Here is a 22,700-nt window from a genome sequence, read left to right as displayed (position 1 = left end):
TATGAAAACATGATTTTGGACATTTCAAGTTTTTCACTTCGGCAGATAAAATGAATTGAGCAAAATCAACTCAAAATATCTCCACATGCCAGAACGTCCTCTCTTCCTCGCTGGCTCCATATCTGTCAGTGGAATGATCACCTCTTCGCTCTCTGTCACCATCAACACACTCCACGAATCCCGTGGATGATTCACTTCCTTATATCCGTTTGAATCAGGTACCGAAGCAGTTACGTGCGTAATGAAGCTTCGGACGTCACTGGTCACGTGACTTTTGCCAAACGAAGCAAGCCTCGACACAGTGCTTCTGAACCAGTGTGTTGTTTTTTTCGACACACGCTCCGGAGCGTCAGCTTCAAGCGGGCCATCACTACATTAGACCATGCAACATTTTTTTCAGTCTTCAATTGTCTAATTTTGGTGATTCCGTGTGAACTGTCCCCTCAGTATCCTGTCCTTAGCCAACAGGAATGGCACCTGGTGCGGTCTTCTGCTGCTGCAGCCCATCTGCTTCAAGGTTCCACCTGTTGTGTGATCAGATATTCTCTTCTTATATGAGCCACTTTTGACTTGGCCTCTGACATTAACAAGGAATTTCTTTCACAGAAAACTGCACCTGATTCTGGTGCTATTCTCTGTAAAGCCTAGAGATGGCTGTGTAGGAAAATCCCTAAAATACTCAAACTAGTTCATGCTACATGCTTTTAACATCTCTCTTCAGTTGTGACTCTTTTCTTAGTAGCGGCATCATACTCTTGACAGTTTACTGTCATGTCTTATGTCCTAGTTTCTGCAACTCAATTTTTCATTCAGTATTTCTGTTGTTGGTTTCTATACTGTCATTATTCTGTGTTATAATGACATCCACAACAACAGTATCATACAGTAACACAAGGTCAATGTTATTTCAGTAATGCAAGACGGCTATTACTTTACAGGCAAATGATTAAAAAAAACTACAACTTCAAAGTAAAACATATTAATCTGATTTTATTCATATCCACAAACCTCATATGGCAATGTTTTTTTTTTTTATCTTTCTCTACAGTGTGTCAGGTGGAATTGCCAGCCAACATCTATGACATTTGTGAAATAGCACAATGCTGAAAATAAATACAAGTAAACAGCCCAGAAAACAATATTTTAATTAAAGATAACAGACACGAGGTTGCAGTTAAAGATATCTTAGTTTTCCACACTGACATTTATGAAACACTGCGAGACAGATGTTAACATGAAAGTTCATATTAAAATGATAAACAGTATTAACAGTAACAGTAAACAAGCATTATCAGTGTGGATTGTACCAACAATTAGACATGAAACTATTCCTGAAACAATGTCATACTTTCATCCTTTCCCTTGAAAGTATGTGCTTCATTACATATACAGTATAATCCTAAATCACGCCGTTACATGCAGCGTGCAGTATTTGCAAACGGTGTCCCAGTGGAATATGTCTGTTCCTGCAAAGTGTTAATGAACTGGTCTGACCAAATTATTCCCTAGATGTAGGTATTTGCTGGAGCAGGTGAGTCTGCACAAGTGTGTCATTGCTGAAACCCAGAAACACAAAACAGTTACATTGTTTGAGAGAAAAAAATGCAATGGTACCATACCACTGTTCTTTTAAAGGTCATACATCTTAGATATTTGTTACTTTATTATTCTATATAGCTACAAACATTTTGAGGCATTGAAGGTCAATTCTCTGTGTGTGGCTTTAAAGGCCCTGCTTATCTCAAGCAATTAGGTCCCCTGAGGTATGTGCACATTTGTGAGTAAAGGTGATAGGGTCGTGCTGTAATGAAGGTACATGTCTGCGAGAACTTCAAAGATAAGTTGCTTAGTCTTCGGCATAATGGAGGTTGAATAACCTCAACAACGTGTTCTGATCTTTAAAAAAACGTCAGGGCTTTGTTATGCAAGTTTTTTTTTAAAGAAATGTGGGCAACTCAGCTGTGCCTTAATTGTTGTTGAATCTGTCAGAGCAACAGCAGAAATTATTCAAGGGTAACAAGACATGGAAATCAACACAATTATGTCAAACGAAGACAATCAAAACTTCTCTGACAAAGAGTTGGAACAAAAAAAGGCAAATGTTCTCCGCACATTAACTCTGTGCTCCTGCCTAGCAGAAGCAAGCGCTGCCGTTTCTTTTCATCCTGAGAAAATACACTCTACGTTTTACTTGTGAACATATATCCTTCATTATTATTGGTTAATTATAAGGTCTTAAAATTTATGGAAACATCACTGCAGACATTAATCAAAGCATATTCATCAAATCAGGTCTGGTGAGGGAACGAAGCGCGCTGGGCTAGTTCCTGCTAATTAGCATGGCAATTATTGTAAGCTGTCACAGCTCTTAAGCAACGGGGTGGACTGTGTGTGCTCCAGAGTGTAATCCCTCACAAATTACAAGATAATGGAGGCAAAGAGAGGCCACTGCTTCAAAAGGAACCAGGAGATAGAATCCCCAGCAGGGACATTTTAGGGACAGGCAGAGAGAGACAGCGAGTGAGGGAAAAGGTAGGGGGAAAAGAACAGCGTGTATTCCCTTCACATACAGCAGCATGAATAGCAGAAGCTTATTTGACTGCCTGGTAAAGTGATTGGCTCCAAAGGAAACAGAGCTCAAAGACTGTTCTTTTAACTCACAATGTGTCATTTTGAATGTTGAACTGTTCTCTGAAACGTTTTTTAAGATAATGGCAATCAATAAGTGACTCTGGATTCTGTTGTGTTTTATGCAGTCAAGAATGCTTCAGCTAATAAGGAGAGATCAAAAGTCCCCTTTGTCTGAATGCAACACGGGGACTGCTCGACTGTGGTGCAGACTGGTACAAGCTTCTTCTAATGTGCATTTTTTGCGCTTTGCAAGCATCAACCTTGCGGGGCACCAGACAGTACTGTCCACTTTCCCCCTTTGTGTTATTTTTTATCAAACCATTAGCAGGAGAAATCAGATAAAATGTAGATATCAAAGGAGTTCAACCTGAAAATACAGATCCTATGATAAGCCCATATGTTGATGGTGTATTATTTTTCCTCAGGAGCTCACAAACCTCACTTATGAAGACAACCACACTTATACATAAGTCTCATCTATATCGGAATACTCCATCAACTGGAATAAATCAACAGGTGAGGTAACATTAGATATCTAGGTATAAGTTTTTATACCAAGCTCTCAGTCCTGGTACGGTTGAATCATATTCCTTTATTAAAAATGGTAATAATAATAATGGATTGGATTTATATAGCGCTTTTCAAGGCACCCAAAGCGCTTTACAATGCCACTATTCATTCACTCTCACATTCACACACTGGTGGAGGCAAGCTACGGTTGTAGCCACAGCTGCCCTGGGGCAGACTGACAGAAGCGAGGCTGCCATATCGTGCCATCGGCCCCTCTGGCCAACACCAGTAGGCGGTAGGGTAAAGTGTCTTGCCCAAGGACACAACGATCACGACAGAGAGCCCGGGGATCGAACCGTGTGTCATTAGTGGGTGGGTGAGAGTGAGTGAGTGAATGGTCTGTATGAGTGAGTGTGTTGGGCTGGGTCTGGGTCTTTCTGAGCTTTGGCCCCTGTGGGACATGGTCACTGCTCCCTGCTGAACACTCCTGCCCACTCCCTTGGTGGCCCGCTTCTCCTCTTGGGGCATGGGGGTTCTGCCAGGTGCCAGGTGGTTCTGGTACCCGGCAGTGGTGCGAGTCAAGAACAGGGCTCCAAGTGGTTCTTGGGCACTTGGAGCCCTGTTCTTGACTCGCACCACTTGGAGCCCTGTTCTTGACTTGTACCAGGCAGCCTCTAGTGGGGTAAACTCTCACCTTTTGTCCTTGGGCACCCCATCTTAGGCTTCCCTCGTTCTCCTGCTTGGACGGATATGCAGATGTTGCTGAGATGTGTGGCTTTAGGTCTCTGGTACTCTTGGGGGCTGCCAATGGCGTGGGTTTCCTGATTCCTTCTCTGTCTGCCTCTGGCTCCTGGGGGGGCATTATTGCGACACTCCACCCTCATTATCAAGTACATTCGCGAGAAAGACACAGGCACTCTCACTTTCTTGGCTCTCTGTATCATATTCACACTCACACTACAAGAAGATTGTCGATTTATGTATCTGTGTATTTTGTAAATTTTGTGTTCCAGGTGCTGTATGTTTGATTTTTCTTAGAGGTGCAGCAGTTGGCGATACATTGTGCATTTCTATTCTTACTCTATCCTTTTATTATATTTTCCCCCATGCTCCCTGCTTGTGCTGCCTTAGACATTGTCATACCATACCACATATAATGTAATACCTGAAATAAAGAAAATAAAGTTCTTGCAAGCAGATGTCTCATCAATGTACAAGACTGCCAAAAATACACACAGCACTTTGCATCTGCAGCATTCCTGCTGTACTGTATGTAACAGTAGATTCAGCAATATTTAAGAGCGTATTAAGAGGTGATCTGTATATCAACGTGTACTGTATCTACATAAGGAGGAATTCTTAGTAACAAGTTGTGGAAATACACACAGGATCCCATCATCAGGATCAAGATCGGGTCAGGATCACAAAGCGTGGACCGCATGGAAATCAAGCCCAGACAGAGCATTTATCATAAATTATTGCAATCAATTAAAGGATGACTCATCAACCGAGTGCATGCATCGATTCTCAAAAAAAGTGAAGCTTCCAAATTGTCTCTTGATTGACTGAACCTCCGTGGATCCTTAGGTTCAGCTGTGTTTATTTTCACAAGGTTGTTATCAGTAGCACTGATAGGTGTCAAGACATTTATAATTGCTTTGATAAGACTTTGATATTCCAATTTAGATAGGATGCTATTTTGGGAGAGATGATAATAAATATTTACATCACAATAAGCAAAACTGATTTAAATACTAGTGAAAGCAGAAAGTCTTTCCACAGCATCTAAGAGGATATTAAAATAAACCACAAGAGCTGTTTGCATCGTGGTGGAAGGGAACCTTTTAAAAAAGGAAAGAATTTCTAAATCACACAAACAGCTCAAAATGTGATGGCAGTATAAACGCGCTCTTAAAGCATTGGATTTCCCCTTAATGTTTACTTACATACAATTCAGTTATATTTGCAGTGATGACTTACTTGACAAATTTTGACATGTGGATGGGGTAAAGAGATACATGGACTAAACAGCTTGGAGCTTTTGAAAATCAGATGAAAAATTAAACAAGTCCAAATACTGTCACGATGAGGCACACCCACGGCATTTCAATGAGCTTCTGTGGATCTAGAGCATAAGGTAAATGCCAGCACCCTTCATCTCACAGGCAGCTTTCCCAAACAGACTGTGAGACTGAGAAGCCATCCAACTATGAGTTCAGCTCTCTCATTAATGATCAGCATTTATTATGTAAACTCTGACAGTGCTGATGTGATGTGAAGCCTTAGACTACCAGGGGATATATCTGTTGTGCCCAAATGGCAATTAGCCCATACTAGCATATTGATGCAGCCCTGTCCAACAGTAGTTAACAGTTAAGAAAAATAAAGCTGAAAAATAAAAATAGCTGAAAAGCCATTGTGTGAAATCTAAATAAAAGCAGAATTTAGGGGTTTAAAAATCTCATAAAGCCATATTTTAGTCATGGTAGAACATAGAAAACATATCAAATGTTTACAATTTTAAGAAGCTCAATTTGAATTTGATGGCAGCAACAAAGTCTGAAGTTGGCAGAAGGGCAGCAAAAGGCTGGAAAAGTGAGTGCTGCTAAAGAGAAAAACACATGGAGGAACACTTTGTAACTAATTAGGTTAACTGGCAAAAGGTTATTAACACACTCTTTTTGTGTTATTAACACAAAAAGAGCATCTTAGAGAGCCAAAGTTTCTCAGAAGTAAAGCTGGGCAGACGTTCAGCATTCTGTAAAAAACTCCGTCTACAAAGTACGGAACAATTTCAAAATATGTTCCTCAAAGTAAAATTGTGATGACCTCAAATACATCTCATCTTCCACAGCACATACTATCATCAAAAGATTCTGGAAATATGGAGAAATCTTTGTGTGTAAGGGACAAAGCTGAAATGAGTATCCCCTCAGGCAGCACTGCATTAAGTACAGGCATGATTCTGTCATGGAAATCACTGCATGGGCTCAGGAAGCCTTCCAGAAATCACTGTCTGTGAACACAGTTCACTGTGTCATCCACAAATACAGGTTAACGGTCTATCATGTGTGATGGGTCCATGGTCCTAAGACACCACAGTCTTCTCTGGGCCAAATCTAATTTATAATGGACTGAACTGGAAAATAGAAAGCTTTTCTGTATCCATCTGTCACGGACTGCCGGGGCAGACCGTGTGGAGTGAGTAGAGGACCCAAGCGCAGACAGAGGTGAGGACACAAAACTAAATACACACATGAGGTGATCAGGGGAAGTGGAGACACATGAGGGGGAACAGCTGATACACATGAACCTAATGACAGGACAGGGAGAGTGAAACTACATATACTGACATTGAATACAGACTTTCAAAGTAAAACAGGAAACATGGAGACTAGACATGACATGAACCAAACATAACCACACAGACATGACGCATGAACCAGGGAGACTAGTACAGGGGGAGATGACATAAACAACTAAGAAACAGGACTACACAGTAATCTAGAAATTAACTAGGTGAACTAAGCTAAGGCACAAATAAATACAAAAGATACATAAACTCAAACACTGGGTCGCTCGACCCAGGACCATGACATCCATCCATCCATGGTCGCGGAGGGACTGGAGCCTCTCCCAGCTACCAACCTGCGACAGGCTGGCGACCTGTCCATGCTGCACACGGCCTCTCGCCCTATGGGAACAAGTTGAAGTTCACTTTTTTTTTTTTGGGGGGGGGACATTGCCCCTGCATCCTCTGGACAAAAGAGGAGAGGGATCATCTGACTTTCACATAAAGGTATTAGAGCAACTTATCTAGATCACGTCTTTTTCAGGGATAGCCTTACATATTTGACCAAGACAATGCTAAACTGCATAATGCATACTGGATCTATTATAACAGCGCTGGTTTGTAGTAGAAGAATCCAGGTGGTAACTTGGCCTGCCCACACTCCAGACCCTTTGTGTTTTTGTTCTGTTTTTATTTAGATTTTTCTCAATTTTTTTTTTATTATTGGGGTTGTGTGAGGCAGATTGCAATTTCTTTAAATGCTTTTTCAAACCCAAGTTGCAGTTGGCTGCTTGTCAGGAGCTCCTCAGAACTGAGCCAAGTGAAAACAAATCTGCACCCATAACCATCCACTATAATAGGTCTGTTTAGTGTTCACTGAACATGAGTTCTTTCAGGTAGAAAAATCAGCAAGGACAGGAATCAATTTATCTAGGAGATTTAAGATTGCAATTTTGCTATCAGTGTGACATTTAGGAAGACTTAGATCAAGTCTCAAGCTGCAAAACAGTAAATGAAGGCAGCAATTATAAAAACTTCACATATTTTAGATTTTTGAGCTCCACAGACAAAAAATGAATACATGTATGTCAATGCATTTTTCTGATTATTCCTTTGTAATCCACTTACAACAATGACCAATAGTGAAAAGGCCTTTTAACCTTTTTCTTGCCAATCATATTTCCCAAATATTGCTTGCGTTCGTGTGTGAAGCCATGCATTTTGCTTTAGTATGTTTAGTTTAAATATAAATATATTTCTACACATTAAAAACTAATCTGGAATAGACTTTTACAAAATGGCAGAAACAATTTTGCAAAATGATGACTCAGGGTGTAACTTTGCTGGGGCGATTGTGACTCAAGAGTTGGGAGTTTGCCTTGTAATCGGAAGGTTGCCGGTTCGAGTCCCGGCTTGCACAGTCTCAGTCGTTGTGTCCTTGGGCAAGACACTTCACCCATTGCCTACTGGTGGTGGTCAGAGTGCTCAGTGGCGCCAGTGTCTGGCAGCCTTGCCTCTGTCAGTGCACCCCAGGGTGGCTGTGGCTACAATGTAGCTTGCTGTCACCATATGAATGTGTGCGCCTTGGGGTCCTTAGGGACTAGTAAAGCGCTATACAAATACAGGCCATTTACCTGTGCATGTTTTTGGTTAAATCTTGATGGTGATTACTGTGGATAGGCACACTGTTACAGTATTGTAGCATCTGTATTCCAGCCCAGCATCCAAACGCAAACACTTGAGCACTAGAGTAATGGAGAGCCACAGCAGGACACAGTATAATAGGCAACACTAGAGCCTCTGTGTACCCTCCATGACACTGCTTTCTTTTTGAGTGCCCTCCATATTTAGATGAGGTATTTCATTTGTATTTCCAAATCCAGCAGCAGTGCACCTGCTAAACAGATTGCTTTCCTGACACACTTTTGTTAAGAAGAAGAAGAATATTCATGTTAACCAGTTCTCAATATTTAATTGTTTCAGCGCTTCACCAACTATACTTTAGTCTATCTATCTATCTATCTATCTATCTATCTATCTATCTATCTATCTATCTATCTATCTATCTATCTATCTATCTATCTATCTATCTATCTATCTATCTATCTATCTGAAAAAAAGAATTTTCACAGGAGTCTAGGACTCTATGCAGTCTGGTCTCTAGTCTCTAACTGCAATAACTTCAACTAATATCCTGTACGTTTATACCTTTTGACCCAGGCTTCTTTAGAATGCATCTCCAGTTCATTGAGGTTTGGGGGATGCATTTATACACAGCTCTCTTAAGGTCCCGTTACAACATTTCAGTCTGGTTAAGGTCTGGATATTGACTGGGCCATTAGAACAACTTCATTCTTTTCTTTTTCAGCCAGATTGTAGATTTAATGGTGTGCTTGGGATCATTGACCTGTTGTTTGACATCATTTCAGGAAAGCTTTAGCTGTTTGACACATTTGAGTCTAGAATACATTGGTAAACAGAGGAGTTCATGGTCGACTCAATGACTGCAAGGTTTCCCGGTCCAGTGCCTGCAAAGCTGCCCAGATCAGCCCTCTGCTGCGTCTCCAAACGTCTCCACTTTGGTCTTTTGTACATAAAGGACATTGTTCCAGAAATCTTGTGGTTTGTTTAAATGCAACTTTGAAGATGAAAGCTGTGCTGTCATTTTCCTTTTGGACAGAAGAGGCTTTTTTCTGTCAATCTGTACTATTGTGGACATTTAACAATTGGTTAAATGTTTGCTAATTGGGGCCCTGTAGAGTCTGGGATGTACCACTTTGATGTTTTTGCTGTTACATTGAGTATTGCACAGTCTGACCTTAGGGAAATGTTGCTGAGACAACCAATCCTTAGCAGACTGTGGCATTGTGTTAATTAGGTTATAAGGAACAACAATTTGAGTAGTTACAGTCCAAGACTTTGTTCAATTCATATGTAAATGTCCAACTAAAAGCAATTCAGCTGTTCATACTTTAGACCTGTCATTACATAGACTGTATGCTCAACTCACAGTACAATATGAGAGGGTAGCCTCTTATGTAATCCCTAACCTACCCTTGCTGCCGGTGTGCTTTTTGTTATTATCTTTCCACATTTCCACTCAGTCCCTGTTTCTTCAAACTCACAAATGCATTGTCATGTTTGACCAATTTTGAAACATTTCTCACATGATAGCGCACTCATCTTCTTTTAACAATGCTAAATGGACTGTGTGAAAATGTGTACTTGCATTACTCTGCTACTCAGTGTTGCATCTCCAACGCGGCTAACTGAGAGATGACGGTGGCTCCAAAATAACAGTTATTCAGACTAAATTCTTTCAGTCACTTCTACTGTTCTTTAATGTTTCTCATTTTCCCTGGATCACAGTTGAGGAGCTGGCAAGATAATATGTAAATGAGCCTTATCATTTTTTTTTTATTGAATCCTCAACAAAAATTGTAAGACTTCTTCTTTTAGAATCAAACCTCAGACGTTGAGGTTTCAAGGAAACCAGACAGAGAGAGAGAGAGAGAGAGAGAGAGAGAGAGAGAGAGAGAGACTCCATGATTAGGAAAAAACAATATAAGAAGCATTTTGACAGCAAAGGACGGAAGTAAACAAGCGAAACAAGAAAAAAAGTTTTTTATAGCTTAAAGGAAATGTTCTTTTGCTCACTCACGATGCGTTTGGGATGAGGTAATTGTCTGGACAGTTAGCTGGTGTCAAACCCTCAGCATGCTACTATGTGTATGCATCATCCCATAGCGAATTAAATTACTATAACAGCATAGCCTAAATGGGCTTCCTGCGAGCTGCGCGCACACCCACATGCTTTTCACCTTGTGTGAGCCGTGGCGAGGGGAATGTGCGTCTGTGAATCAGATATGAGACTTTTATGAATTTATTTCAGCGAAGAAAATACGAGGGACGGCTATTAAGTGCTTCCTGTGTTGATTCACATCCTGAATATGTTTTAAAGGGGGGAAAAGTCAGTAAGGCACAGACTAATGCATTCAGAGGTGAGACATCTCAATTTACTGTAAAAAGACAGAAACTACCTTTCCATAAACACCACCGGATAGGATGCTGTTGAAATATAAGCTCGCTTGCTTTCCCTCAATTATTTATTAAAGGCATATCGCACCTAAGTTTAAAACCAAACTAAAGATTTGTGCCAGTAACGTCACAGACTTTGGTCACTTCTAAAATTGCAGTTTAATGGTTGTGTGGAGAAAAATTCTCATTTCAACGAAGTGCTTCATGCCAGACAAACGCTGACAGACGTGCGTAATTCATCAGGTGCCCGGGTCGTGTTGTGCGTTGCGCTCTCTCGTGGATAGCCGTGGACATAATGCTCAGTTCCATCAGTAAACCGGAGCTTTCGGAACATGGGGTGCTGAACGCAGCGTCCGTTCGCCTGGCACCTGTTGCTTATTACATTTAGAGCTGGCCCGTTGGGGATTTAACGACCGCAGCATTCACCTCACATCAGGACCATGTCAGAGGAGCAAACTGATTCCAACTCCACTGGGTACTATTTTGGCAATGCCTCCACTAGAGTCCAGAGCAGCTTCGTCTTCTCGGGACCCATGATTGTCATTTTAATGGTGATGATGGTGACTTTGGTTGTTGTGATAGTTTTGGGCAACGCGCTCGTCATCTTGGCATTTAAAGTGGACAAGAGTTTGAGGAGACAGTGCAATTACTACTTCCTGAATCTAGCAATATCCGATTTTCTTGTAGGTAAGTCCAAGCGCAGTCTGCCTTGCAGAGCATGGAATATCAGACAAGCTAGTGAAGTTGATATGATAAAATGCACATATTAACTTAACATGTTTTGATGTGATGCAATCTGATAGCATATGATCCATGCGTGAATATTCGATGATATGTAAAGTTTTGAAATTCCCACAGTATTTTAGTGATAAGGACCTGTTTCTTATGGCTTTCATTCTCCCTGCAATGGAGATGGCTGCTAATAGATACCTGTGCACTGATTGACTGGAGCTAGATTACAAGATTAAATAGCTGCTAATCAGTTAAATGAATGTGACTGACAATAAATAATCAGAGAGCTTGATACATTTTTCATTTGGCAAGGGCGAATTTTGCCTCATTTATAAGCACTTCTCTTTCACATTTACAGTTTAATCTGCTTTATTAGAGAATGCAAGCAGTATAGAAACAGTCATGCAGAAATGTTGTAATAACATTTAAATATATATTTAAAGTGTTCTTTAATTATCCACCACCATAACGTCTCCTGTAAAGACATATTTTATGTTAGCAAGTGTATTGTGGTATATTGATAATCTGGTTACATGTTTTCCTCCCTAAAGAAATGAAAATATACTAAGTATTGTTATTTTTGCTTTGGTTTCTGCTCCCATTACATCATCACTATTTCTCTAGGAGCATTTTGCATCCCGGTGTACATCCCCTACATCCTCACAGGCAGGTGGACGCTGGGTCGAGGACTGTGTAAGCTGTGGCTGGTCATGGACTACCTGCTTTGTTCGGCGTCTGTCTTCAGCATTGTTCTCATCAGCTACGACCGCTTCCTGTCAGTCACCAGAGCAGTGAGTGGAATATGTCGTGGAATTTGCCATGCTCACAGATGTCAAAAATAATTTAAGGGACTCTGACAGAACAAAATTAACTCCCATATTTGTAAAGAATAATATTGTCGCCCTCTTTCTGCCATTCACCCATTTATCTATTTGAATGAGTCTTTTAAAGGGTAATATTAAATGTTTAAAATCTCACTTATTTGCAGATACACCAGTGTTTATTCTTCCACTGTGTGGCTTAGTTTCCAATGAATCTCCCAGGTCATCGGTAGGGGCAATCGAAGCTCAGTCTCCCAAATGTGCCCATCTGCAGAGGTTAATCATTCCTGACCCGTTCAGGCCCAGCGCCACCGCTAATTATAGTTTTTCCACATGATGAAGATAGAAAAAAGTTGCGTTATGACTTTGGGACAAACTGGGCTTCAGAAAATATTCAGTATACAATAAATCACTGTCAAAAAAATTGTTTAATCTTAAAATCTGCTTTATTGCCACTCAGTAATTAATTGATTTTTCCCCCCTCTAAAACATAGAAAGACAATGGTACATCACTGCTCCTGTATATACTCTATCTCTTCCTGCTTTGGAACACACTTTCTGAGGAGAATTTTTTTGTAACTTCTGAAGACGTTAGCCCCATTTAGCCTGTTGTCGGGGCTTGTCTGTGCCTTACACAGCTGACTGTGTCCTACAGATATGTGCGATAACTCAAAGGTGGGACAAGGCTTGGCATAGTGGACAAAGAGAGGGCTCTGTTTCCTTTCAGAAAGGAAACACTTAACATCAGAGCAATGAATACAAATAACACCGGAGAGAAAGAGGCTCTTCTTTAATTAGCAAGCTTTGATCATAGAGATCCTCCTCCGTACCATGGTCGTTCCAACCTGAAGAGATCAATCGTAGTAGAAACAGGCCACCGGCAGCCAAGCAACATTTTCCTAAAAGCATTTTTCTCTGAACATGGAAAGACAAAGGGTCAGCAGCAGTCACAGACAAAGTTTGTCTTTGAAATGAAAAGATGTAGACAAATACTGACTGTTAAATAGATCAAATGTCAACACATTTCTAAAATGCTAATAGCACAGTGTCAGAGAGAAAACAACGTAATTAATGAGCTAGTTTGGAGTGTAAGAGGGAGTTTGCCTACTAAGATCTTAGAAAGAATTTAACAAAGTTTTCTTTAAATAAAAAAAACTGATTTACGAGTGTAGAGTCAACATGCCTCATGTTAACACTATATGTCTTAACTGATTAACATGTATAGCTGAGGGGCCATGTTCATGTCATACAAATTTATGCAAACAAAAGTGAAATCATCTTTCATATTCTTTGCAGAAGGTCTTGAGTTAATCAGAAAGACAGAAGGTGACAAACATGTGTGCTCAGAGATGCTGCGAGCTGGGCAAGAATGTGGGCAGAGACATAGGATGTGACACTAATTGAGACAAGTGGTGATAAGGGGTACTTCACTGACTTTTGTACTGCACATTGTTACATTGATGTTCTCATTATGTGTTTATTTGGTCTTTCCATCAGTATACTATGACGGTTGATAAATATAGTACTGTACAAAAGTGGTGAGTCATCCCTCATCTTTTGGGGAAATAGATGTGGTAAATTATTTAAACATGTGCAAACGTGCACGAAAAAAGCATATCAGGCAAAAATAGAGTTTGTACAATTCTAACATGCATGAAAGTCAATATTTGGTAGGTTCACAGTCTGTTAGGCAGCTTTCTTGTCTTTTCTTTAAGCAGTCTTCAGGAATACTTTTCCAGGCTTCTTCAAGAACACCCAAAGCTCTTCTTTGGATGTTGGCAGCCTTTTGTTCTCTTCTTTGTCAAGATGATCCCACACTGCTTCAGTAATATTAAGGTCTGGGCCTCAGATCATGACTGATAGCGGTCCATTATGTGTTTTTCTATTCAGGTGTGCTTTTACTGCATTGGCAGTGTGTTTGGGATCACTGTCATGCTTAAAAATGAAGTCATTTCCAATCAGATGCTTTTCAGATGGTATTGCATGGTGGCTCAAAATCTTGCTGTACTTTTCTGAGTTCACAATTCAGCAGTTTTGACAAGATTCCCAACACCACTGGCTAGAACGCAGCATCAAACCATGGTAGAGCCTCTCCCCTTGTTTTACAGATGGTTCTAGACACTCACTTTTTTACCTCTCGCCTGGCATCCTCTGTATCTACTGATGGCAATTCAAACCAAATTTTTAAATTTGGATTCATCACTCAGTAAGAGCTAAGAACTGAAGCCCAGTTTTTGTGTAATTTGGGATACATTATTTTTTCCCTGTTTCCATTCCTTAAGAAGAGCTACTTAACAGCGACCGTTCGACCGACATGACCTTAAGACAATCTTCACCTGCTTTGTAATCCTGCACTTCTCTTTCTGTGTCCTCCTCTTGTCCAGTTTCCTTTTTTTCTATAACTCTTAAATGAAAATAAAAATGATCAGGTAAAAGACTGGGCTGAAAACGAATCAAAAAGCAGGCAGTGTCCAAAGAAAAACTTTGAAAGATCTTCACAAAGTCTGGAAAACTATTTCCAAGATCAACTTAAAAATGACAACAAACTCTGGCTCTTTGCAAGTTAAAAATAAAGGTGTTGGTGTTGAAGGGTTTCACCATCTGACTCTAATCTTACAGACACAGTGACCATAATTACTGCCTATCTTTAGCTGAAGCAAGACAGTGAATTGTAAAATAGTGTTTTTAAAAAAACTAAATAAATTTTTGGATACAACTTAGGGGAAAAATGTATTCTTTTGCTGTACTCTCACATTATTGAGAAAAACAAATACTACTTGGTACTTAAAAAACTATTTTACTAAATATTATTAACATTGCAGTATATAAAACAGTTACATTAAACCCCACTCTGACTAGATATTCATAGACGCTGCACACTTATTCATGCATGACTAAAGCAGCTCAGTTTAGAAGGGCACTCAAAGGGCTCATCCTCTGCCAAGCCAGTGAAAATGATCTGGATCTGTACCAAATTTCAATGTTTTCTTCCTACGGCCATTCTACACCTCTCCACCACATTGTAGTTTTGATAGTTTTTAAACTAATCTTGACAAACCTTCAGACAGAATGACAGATAAAATTTGCACTTGTTTTGGCGATTTAGTAGTAAATTATGAAGAAAATAGGCTAAAAATTTGGAGAACAATACTAAATAGTGACGGACATTTCTTCTTCTTTTTAAACATAATAATTTTTCAGTCTAGTTTCACTTGTAATTTATTATCAAGAATATTGTGAATGTGAGAGTTAGGCTGTAATATGACCTTTTTCATATTGTGTCCTTCTTCTAAAACTGCATTATACAGCCAGAAAGCCTCATCCTCCAGTATTGCTGCAGTAGCTAAACAACCATTTGCAAATATGTCTACAATAACTGACTAATTGAGTGTCTTTACCCTGGCAGGATTTCTAAAGTATATTTCCTGATTTATGTATGTATTTACTGCAGGTAAGCTACCGTGCCAGACAGAGCATGACTCATCAAGCCATAATCAACATGACTGCAGTCTGGGTGCTAGCCTTTGTCCTCTATGGCCCTGCTATCATATTCTGGGAGCTGGTGGTGGGCAGAAGCCGTGTGCCAAAGGATGAGTGCTTCGCAGAGTTCTATTACTCTTGGTACTTCCTGCTGAGTGCCTCTATGCTGGAGTTTTTTTCTCCTTTCATCTCTGTGGCTTTCTTCAACCTCAGCATTTACCTCAGTATACGCAGGAGGAGGCTGCACAGCAGGGAGGCTCAGCTTCACCTTCAAGCAAGTGAACCCGCCTCTGCCCAGGGGGAAGGTATCCCCCTGTCCCACAATTGGGGGTTTGGGATAAAACTGGCTGTAAGAGGCTCTATCAACTCCCAGACATCCTCTCCTGGTTTGGGTAAGCTAGATGCCTCAAACAGCAGGGCAGCCCATCCTAGCCATCTATCCAGGGATAAGAAAATTGCTAAGTCTCTGGCCATCATAGTATGTGTGTTTGCCATCTGCTGGGCACCGTACACCCTACTGATGATCATCCGTGCTGCCTGCAGAGGGCGATGCATCCAGCATCACTGGTACGAGGTCACCTTCTGGCTCCTGTGGCTCAACTCTGCTATTAACCCATTCCTCTACCCGCTGTGCCACAGTAGCTTCCGCAGGGCCTTTAGCAAGATTCTCTGCCCAAAGCGGCACACTACTCCCCCATCATCTGTCCTACGCACTGGCCAGTGACAAACTGATGCCTGTGGATGGATGGTGATGAACAATGCGCCTGAACTGTTGATGGATGTGTTTATAAACCGTTGAAACCAATCTGTGCACCATAGTTTGTTATATAGAAAGTAACTCACAGTTTTCAGTTGTGTTTTTCAGCATTTGGAAGTTCAAGATTTTTGCTGCAAAACATATCAGAATTTAGCAATCAGTTTTCCTGTGTTCAGCCAAAGGATGTGTTAAGAGGCATAGAAATATCCCCAAATGTATTTTGATAAGATGCTGGAGAAGGAACTGAAAAACTATTAGCAGTGTTATGTCAGTTGTTGAATATGAGGAAGAAAAAAATCACGAGGAGGTGAAACACATATACACAAATATAAGCTTACGTGTCAGTGAAATATTGTCAAGCAATTCATTTTATTGGCACATTAATTGTCTTTTTTAATTAAGCGACAGGTAAGATAGATAGATTATTTTGTGTGAGAATAAATATATTTAAAGGGTTTCCTCCACTGTGGCCAGAGCTTAAATAAACAGATCACTATCACCCTCTACTGTCAGAAGGTTTACTGCTCCTGTAATGCCAGAAGCACAGTGAGGAAAATACAAAGTGCCATTAGGTTCAAGTGTGCAATTTTAAAAATGAGATCTGCTTTTAAAGCCTATATTTAAGGTAAAATGTTATATATTAGTGATGGATTATATTCCTCCCCACTCTTGAGTGCATTTGAAATTCATTTACAAATTTATTAGTACCAGAGTCTGGTCAGCATGTAGCATATTTATCACTACTAATAATCAAATGTTTATTTTTCAGAAAGATTTTGGCTTCCTATAGGAAAGGGAAGCATACGTGTTTACAAACAATGCCCAAACCCCCATTTTTACTGTGATTACCATGTGTATATATCTGTATGTGCCACTAGATGTCACCATTAACCTTTATAGTTTCCTTTGAGTGCAAAGCTTTATGAAGTGAAGTCGGCCAGTCAGTTTACTGTAAACTGCATATAGCAACTTTAAAATTTTAAAAACCTAATCAGTAGCAGTATGTTCTGTGCTCTGGCTAATGTTAAATAGAGTCACCGTGTGATGTAATGCTATTGGTGCTATAAATGCTATATATTTGTGCAGCTGTAATAGTTACTATTAGTGACGGCTCGTATGTGATCTTCTTGGCTCATAGGAACCGCACTGTATTAAACATCAGCTTTTTTCCTTTTTTAAAGAATGAAAGCAAATATAAAAACACGTGTCTTTAACTGGCTCATGATCTTTATGCAGGCGTGGAGTGAAATAAATAAAAGTTTCTCTCTGCGTTGTGTTGTAAATGACCGCCGTGTGCCCTGTAGTTGCTGTCTACTTGATGGCTAATTGGGTCAGCGCCAAATGCAGTGTGGACTTTGTTTGATGTGCAGATGAAATGCTGAGAGTGCGATTCCATTTTTGTATTGTTCCCCAGTCTGATAACGTTTGATTTGATAGATTAAATGAGTCCTTTCCAGATGTAGACTTGTTAGACCTGTAATTACGCCATCATGTTAGATAGTGAGGTTACATTTGCAGGTGCCTGGGTCCCACAGGGGACTTACATTTCTCAAATTGTTGCTTTTGCCTGTGTGCACATCTGGGCCCCTGGTCAGGTGCTGGGAATAAGGGCACAGCTGCAGGGAAGTGGCCTCTGCCTACTCCCCCACAACCCCCACCCCAAACCAACCCACTCTCTCTCTGCCCGTGGCGTGTTGGGGGGGGGAAATGGGGGGGCAGAAGCACACTTCTGACCAGAGGGATGCAGGCACGTTTCCCTCGGGAGGGCAGAACTGCATTTATCAGCAGAATGGCGAGGCTGGCTTTACTCTCTGTTTATTTGAATGCGACAGCAAGAACGTTTTTTACTGTGGAGCACTTGCACTGTGTACAGTTATATTAAGAGGCGTACTGCTATTGATTTTGTTGATAGATTGAAATGTCATGGCTTGTGTGCCAAACCAATTGGGGATCATGCCAGCTTAAATTGGTCTAGGAGAGGTAGCGCCATGGGAAATACAGATGAGAGATAATAATTACGAACACATAGAAATGTGTGTTCACGTGGCTCTTAATCCCACCATGTCTGTGTTGTGTGTTAATGGTGGCTGTTTGTGACCCCAAGCAACGTGTTGTGACCTCAAATGGAGCACACCTGTACCCCTTAAGTTTATAGAGCCCCATTAGCAGAGATCAGTAGGTGATCAGAGGGGGGAGAGGGCCTTTTTAACTTCCCCATGAGGGTCTTTGAATAGTAAACTCTTAGAGCTCCTCCTGTAGCACTTTGTTGGAGTGATTTAATGCTGGAATCTCTTGTTTTCAAACTGGATAATACCAAAGAGACTGTAAAAGGTGGCAGATGTGGTATGAAGCAACGGTAATATGTGGCAAAAGCTACAGGCACTCTTTACAACGTAGAGCCAATATTCTACAGTTTTGTTATTTCCAGGGTAAAGCTGGAATGTAAAAGTAAACCTGCAGACAGCATCACACACTTTATCATGACAGGTCAAAAACTGCAACCACACTAGTGAATGCATCATGGTCCTCCACCTCATTCTGTTCTGAGCTAACTAATTGTAAACCCCAGTTAATATTTCATGATGTAATCAAAAATACACATATAAAAAGGCTAATTCTGCTTGATTTTTTTCTTTTTTTTTTGCTTTCGTTTTCCCTCAGCTTTTTCCTGCAGTGTACTTCCTGACTAGAGATTAAATAATTCCATTGGAATCCTCTTAGGATGGGTTCCCAGCACTTGGCAATTAAACAATTACATTTAATCAGCATGGGGCGACGCTTCAAGTCACCCTCATTTCAGACGTTGATTAAAAGCAATTCTGCAGTGGTTATTGCTGTCGACTTTCGAAACTGCGGTTCACTTAGGTTTACTGCAACTGCGGGGTCAGGTTGGATAGCAATATGGCAGGTTCACTGGTGGTCTAGAGCTGTATCTGCCTCTGGTGCGTGAAACTGTAACGACAGAACTCATGGCAGACCTTATATTGTCCCATAAGTCGGAGCTAGTTAGATTACTTGGAGACATTTTGACCCTGCAGCTAAGAAGACTCACTGAACAATGGAAGGGAGAGGGGCATTAAGTTATGCATGTGGGAGTATAGATGTTTGAGTGTGTGCACGCTTCATTTTCTATTATGTGTCTATACGCGGCTGTTTCTTTTTGCATCTGCATTTAAGTCCATTTGGCTCGAATGAAATGCATCTCGACACGTGCAATTTCATCATGCTATGCAATAACACCTCCCTCTGTGATGGCAAACAAGCTGCGAGAGGGCAGAGGAGGTCGTTGCGAGAGCTGTATTTTGACATTAGGCTTGAGTGAAAGCGTGCTACGTGGCACGGTGCTGGAGCCGACTATCGTCTTTGCTGTGCAACACAGATGAGTAGTGATGGATACCCGCCCCCCTCATGTGAAACCCAGGTGCCCCTGTTTCATAAGGCGCCCCACTGGCTCTCCAGCCCTCTTAATTAGCGGCTTCCATCAGCTGGCACCCAGGCCTTCAAGCACCAGTCGCTGGCCTCTGCTGCTGAAGGAATCTAGTTCACTCCAGATCTTTAGCTTGTCTAACAGATGAATGCATGGGCGGTCTAAATAAGAGGCATCAAGGTTTTTTCGTAAACCTGTAAATCATCAGTGAATGTTCCTGGTATCTAGATCAAATGCTGCTGGAAGGAGCAAAAATACTGTTGAATGCATTACTCGCTGTGCTTTTTTTGTTGTTGTTGTTAAATATGGGTAAGTGTGTGAATAGGCCATGAGCTGCACATATATTTTAACAAGACATTGATGATTTTTTTAATATGATGAAGTCAAATATAGATAAAAGTTTCACCAGGATGGCGAATGCAGCTTTTTTTTTCTTTCTGTGCAGTATCATAGCAGCGCTGTAACAATAGTCTCTTCTAATGACATTCCCCCAGTAACTTCTTGCCTGTATGAATCTCAGGGGGAAAGAGCTACAAAAAGCGATAATTACATGAAATATACATAGTGAATAAAGGGAGCATGTTTACATAACCAGGCCCATAAATATCTGACTGAGAAGACATTGTTCTCCAACTTCTTTTAAGCTGATCTCTCAGGGATGCCATTTTAATGACATGATGGTTTAAAGAGATGCTGCTCCATCTCGTTCCATATTTAATTAACTTTTGCTTTTCTGACGCAGAGGAAAAAAACAGAATAAAGAACGCGTGATAGAGACAAACACGCACGATAGCGAGGAGACAATAACAAATAGCTCGGAGAACAGAGAAGGGAGGCACAGGGAACACGAGCGGAGACCTTGTCATGCTTTTGTGAGCTGTTTACAATACAAGAGATGCAAAGCAAGAGGAGGAGTGGTGGAAGACGAACAGCCAGGAAGACTGACATGGGTGAGAGAGGGTGAGAATAAATGATGAAAAGACGGGAAGGGAATGAACGGGATGCTCCAATGTAAAGAGGGGGGGGGGATAGGGATAGAGACAAAATAAGAAGAAAGAGAAGAAGAAGAGGTAAAAAGTGTGGAACACTGGAGGATTGAAGCCATTATTCTTACAAACAAGCAAACGAGAGCAAAATGAGTAGAAAATATGAAGCAATGTGTTTAGCTAAAATTCAACAAAAATAAAGCAAAAAATAAAGATGATCCTTTTTAAAAACAATAAATTCATATTGCTCTACATTCTCCTTCTGCACATTTACTTTATGCACACACACACACCACTATTTGCGCCATGTGTTCATTAAATAAACCCAAACTGCAAATAGTCCTGCGCATTAAAAATGTTAAAAACATGTTAAGAAGTGCAGATATTTGTGCTGACATTGCTGCACACTATTCCATAAAAGTAGACCATTCGAACTAGTTGCAAAAAACAAACAAAGAAAAAAAAACCCAAACTGAATAATTTGACCAATGATGTGTTCTGGCACTTACATACAATGCACTCATCCCTCCTCTCTGTTAGGCAGTGTCTTTTCCATTTTTACTGTCAGCTGTATACAGTGTACCCTGCATTATTGATAGTTTCTTTCCCTTTCCCCTCCTTTTGTTCGACTCTTCTCTTGTCCTCATATCATCACACCAGCCACACTGGCTTTAGAGCCTGGAGAGTTGCAGTAAATCTGACCCCGCCTGGTCTATTTTTTATTGCTTGGCGTTTAATACATTTTTGAAAATCCTAGCCCATCTAGTACCTTGTCTATTTCAGGTGTCTGTCTTGGTGAGGCAAAAGGAGATGACTGGAGGGGGATACTCACCTTCACTTCTCCCTGTACAGGAAGCAGGGGGATCATTAGAAGGGGCTACAGAGGAGGAAAGAGTGTGAGTGTATTTGTTTATCTATACATGCATTTCCTGCGTGACAAACTTTGCGTCCCACTTTTTCCTGTCCTGTGACCCAGGACAGGAAAAATAGCTTGGAAATTTCAATTGTGGTCCTTAATTATGCCCAATGAAGCTCTTTTTCCATTCAAACATTTGCTGAAGAAAAGTCTTTAAAGTAACTTCACTCTGAGGAAGACAACATATCATTTCTGTTGTTTATTTTCCTTTTCTCATTACTTTCGTGGCATTTCAAATAAATAGAAACAGGGTGTTCACAAGCTTACACAGGAAATGCTCAAACAATAACAGAGGCCGTGGCGCTCTGTCCAAAAACACCCTGGCAGAGCTACACGCTGAGGTTGAGGCGTCCATTTTGCTGACACAGTTCTGAAGTGAAAAGATGGCTCTCTGGATGTGAAGTGCCGGTGTGAGAGATTGGGTTACCTCAGACACTCCCAGCGGATCTCCCGGCCAAATGGATCTGGATCTCACGCTTGGGCGCACATATTGAATGCCATAAGAGGTCTCTGAGGTCTCCTTCAGTGGGAGGAATGTGCAGCCTAACAATGTGGAGTTTTCACCAAACTAAATTTTGCACCAAAGAAGAGCAATAGCAAGGACACTGGAACACAAGGGACGAGCACTGAATGCATACTTAGATTTGTGTGGGTTTGTCCATACAGGGGGAGAAATGACACATTTTGAGCTTCCTGGAGTGCAGCACATTGCACAGCCTCAGTAAGCTCTCTTAATTCTTTAATATAGTCCTTACACAGGCTGACACTTTTACTCCAGAGGACTAAGGGTGTGTGGCTGTCGAATAGAATAGGAAAACAAAACAAAAATCCAAATCAAAAACAACAGCGCCAAAAAAAGAAATCCCATTTTACACATCCCGGACAAGAACAATGCCATTTCAGCGACTCCCAAACATCTGGCCCGATTGCCCAGTTCCACTAAGGACCGGCCAGGCTCTGAGCAGCATTGAGTGCCACTTGCATTGAGGTTATGTTCGGTACGACGACACCGCAGAGGATCAGCCAGGCTAAGTTATCTCTGAACAAGTCATCCATTCTGCTGCTTTCTGATGGAAGAATACTTGGGGGCTGTGTAATTATATTGCTTTA

The 22,700-nt window shown here is 40.9% G+C and overlaps 1 protein-coding gene across 1 annotated transcript; it reads left to right on the top strand.

The window, feature by feature from the left end:
* The first annotated feature begins 10,911 nt into the window (after nucleotides 1-10,911).
* On the top strand, nucleotides 10,912-16,228 carry LOC146613403 (histamine H3 receptor-like). The gene is made up of 3 exons (XM_085378033.1): nucleotides 10,912-11,158; nucleotides 11,828-11,994; nucleotides 15,476-16,228. Exons 1-3 carry the CDS (start codon nucleotides 10,912-10,914, stop codon nucleotides 16,226-16,228), a joined length of 1,167 nt encoding a protein of 388 aa, XP_085234159.1.
* The last annotated feature ends 6,472 nt before the right edge of the window (nucleotides 16,229-22,700 follow it).

Source organism: Diplotaxodon limnothrissa, linkage group LG18, assembly GCF_057381915.1.
Source record: "Diplotaxodon limnothrissa isolate DT_005_m linkage group LG18, D_limnothrissa_male_GT1.1, whole genome shotgun sequence".
Lineage (NCBI taxonomy): Eukaryota > Metazoa > Chordata > Actinopteri > Cichliformes > Cichlidae > Diplotaxodon > Diplotaxodon limnothrissa.
This window is presented reverse-complemented; position numbering and strand designations above follow the sequence as displayed.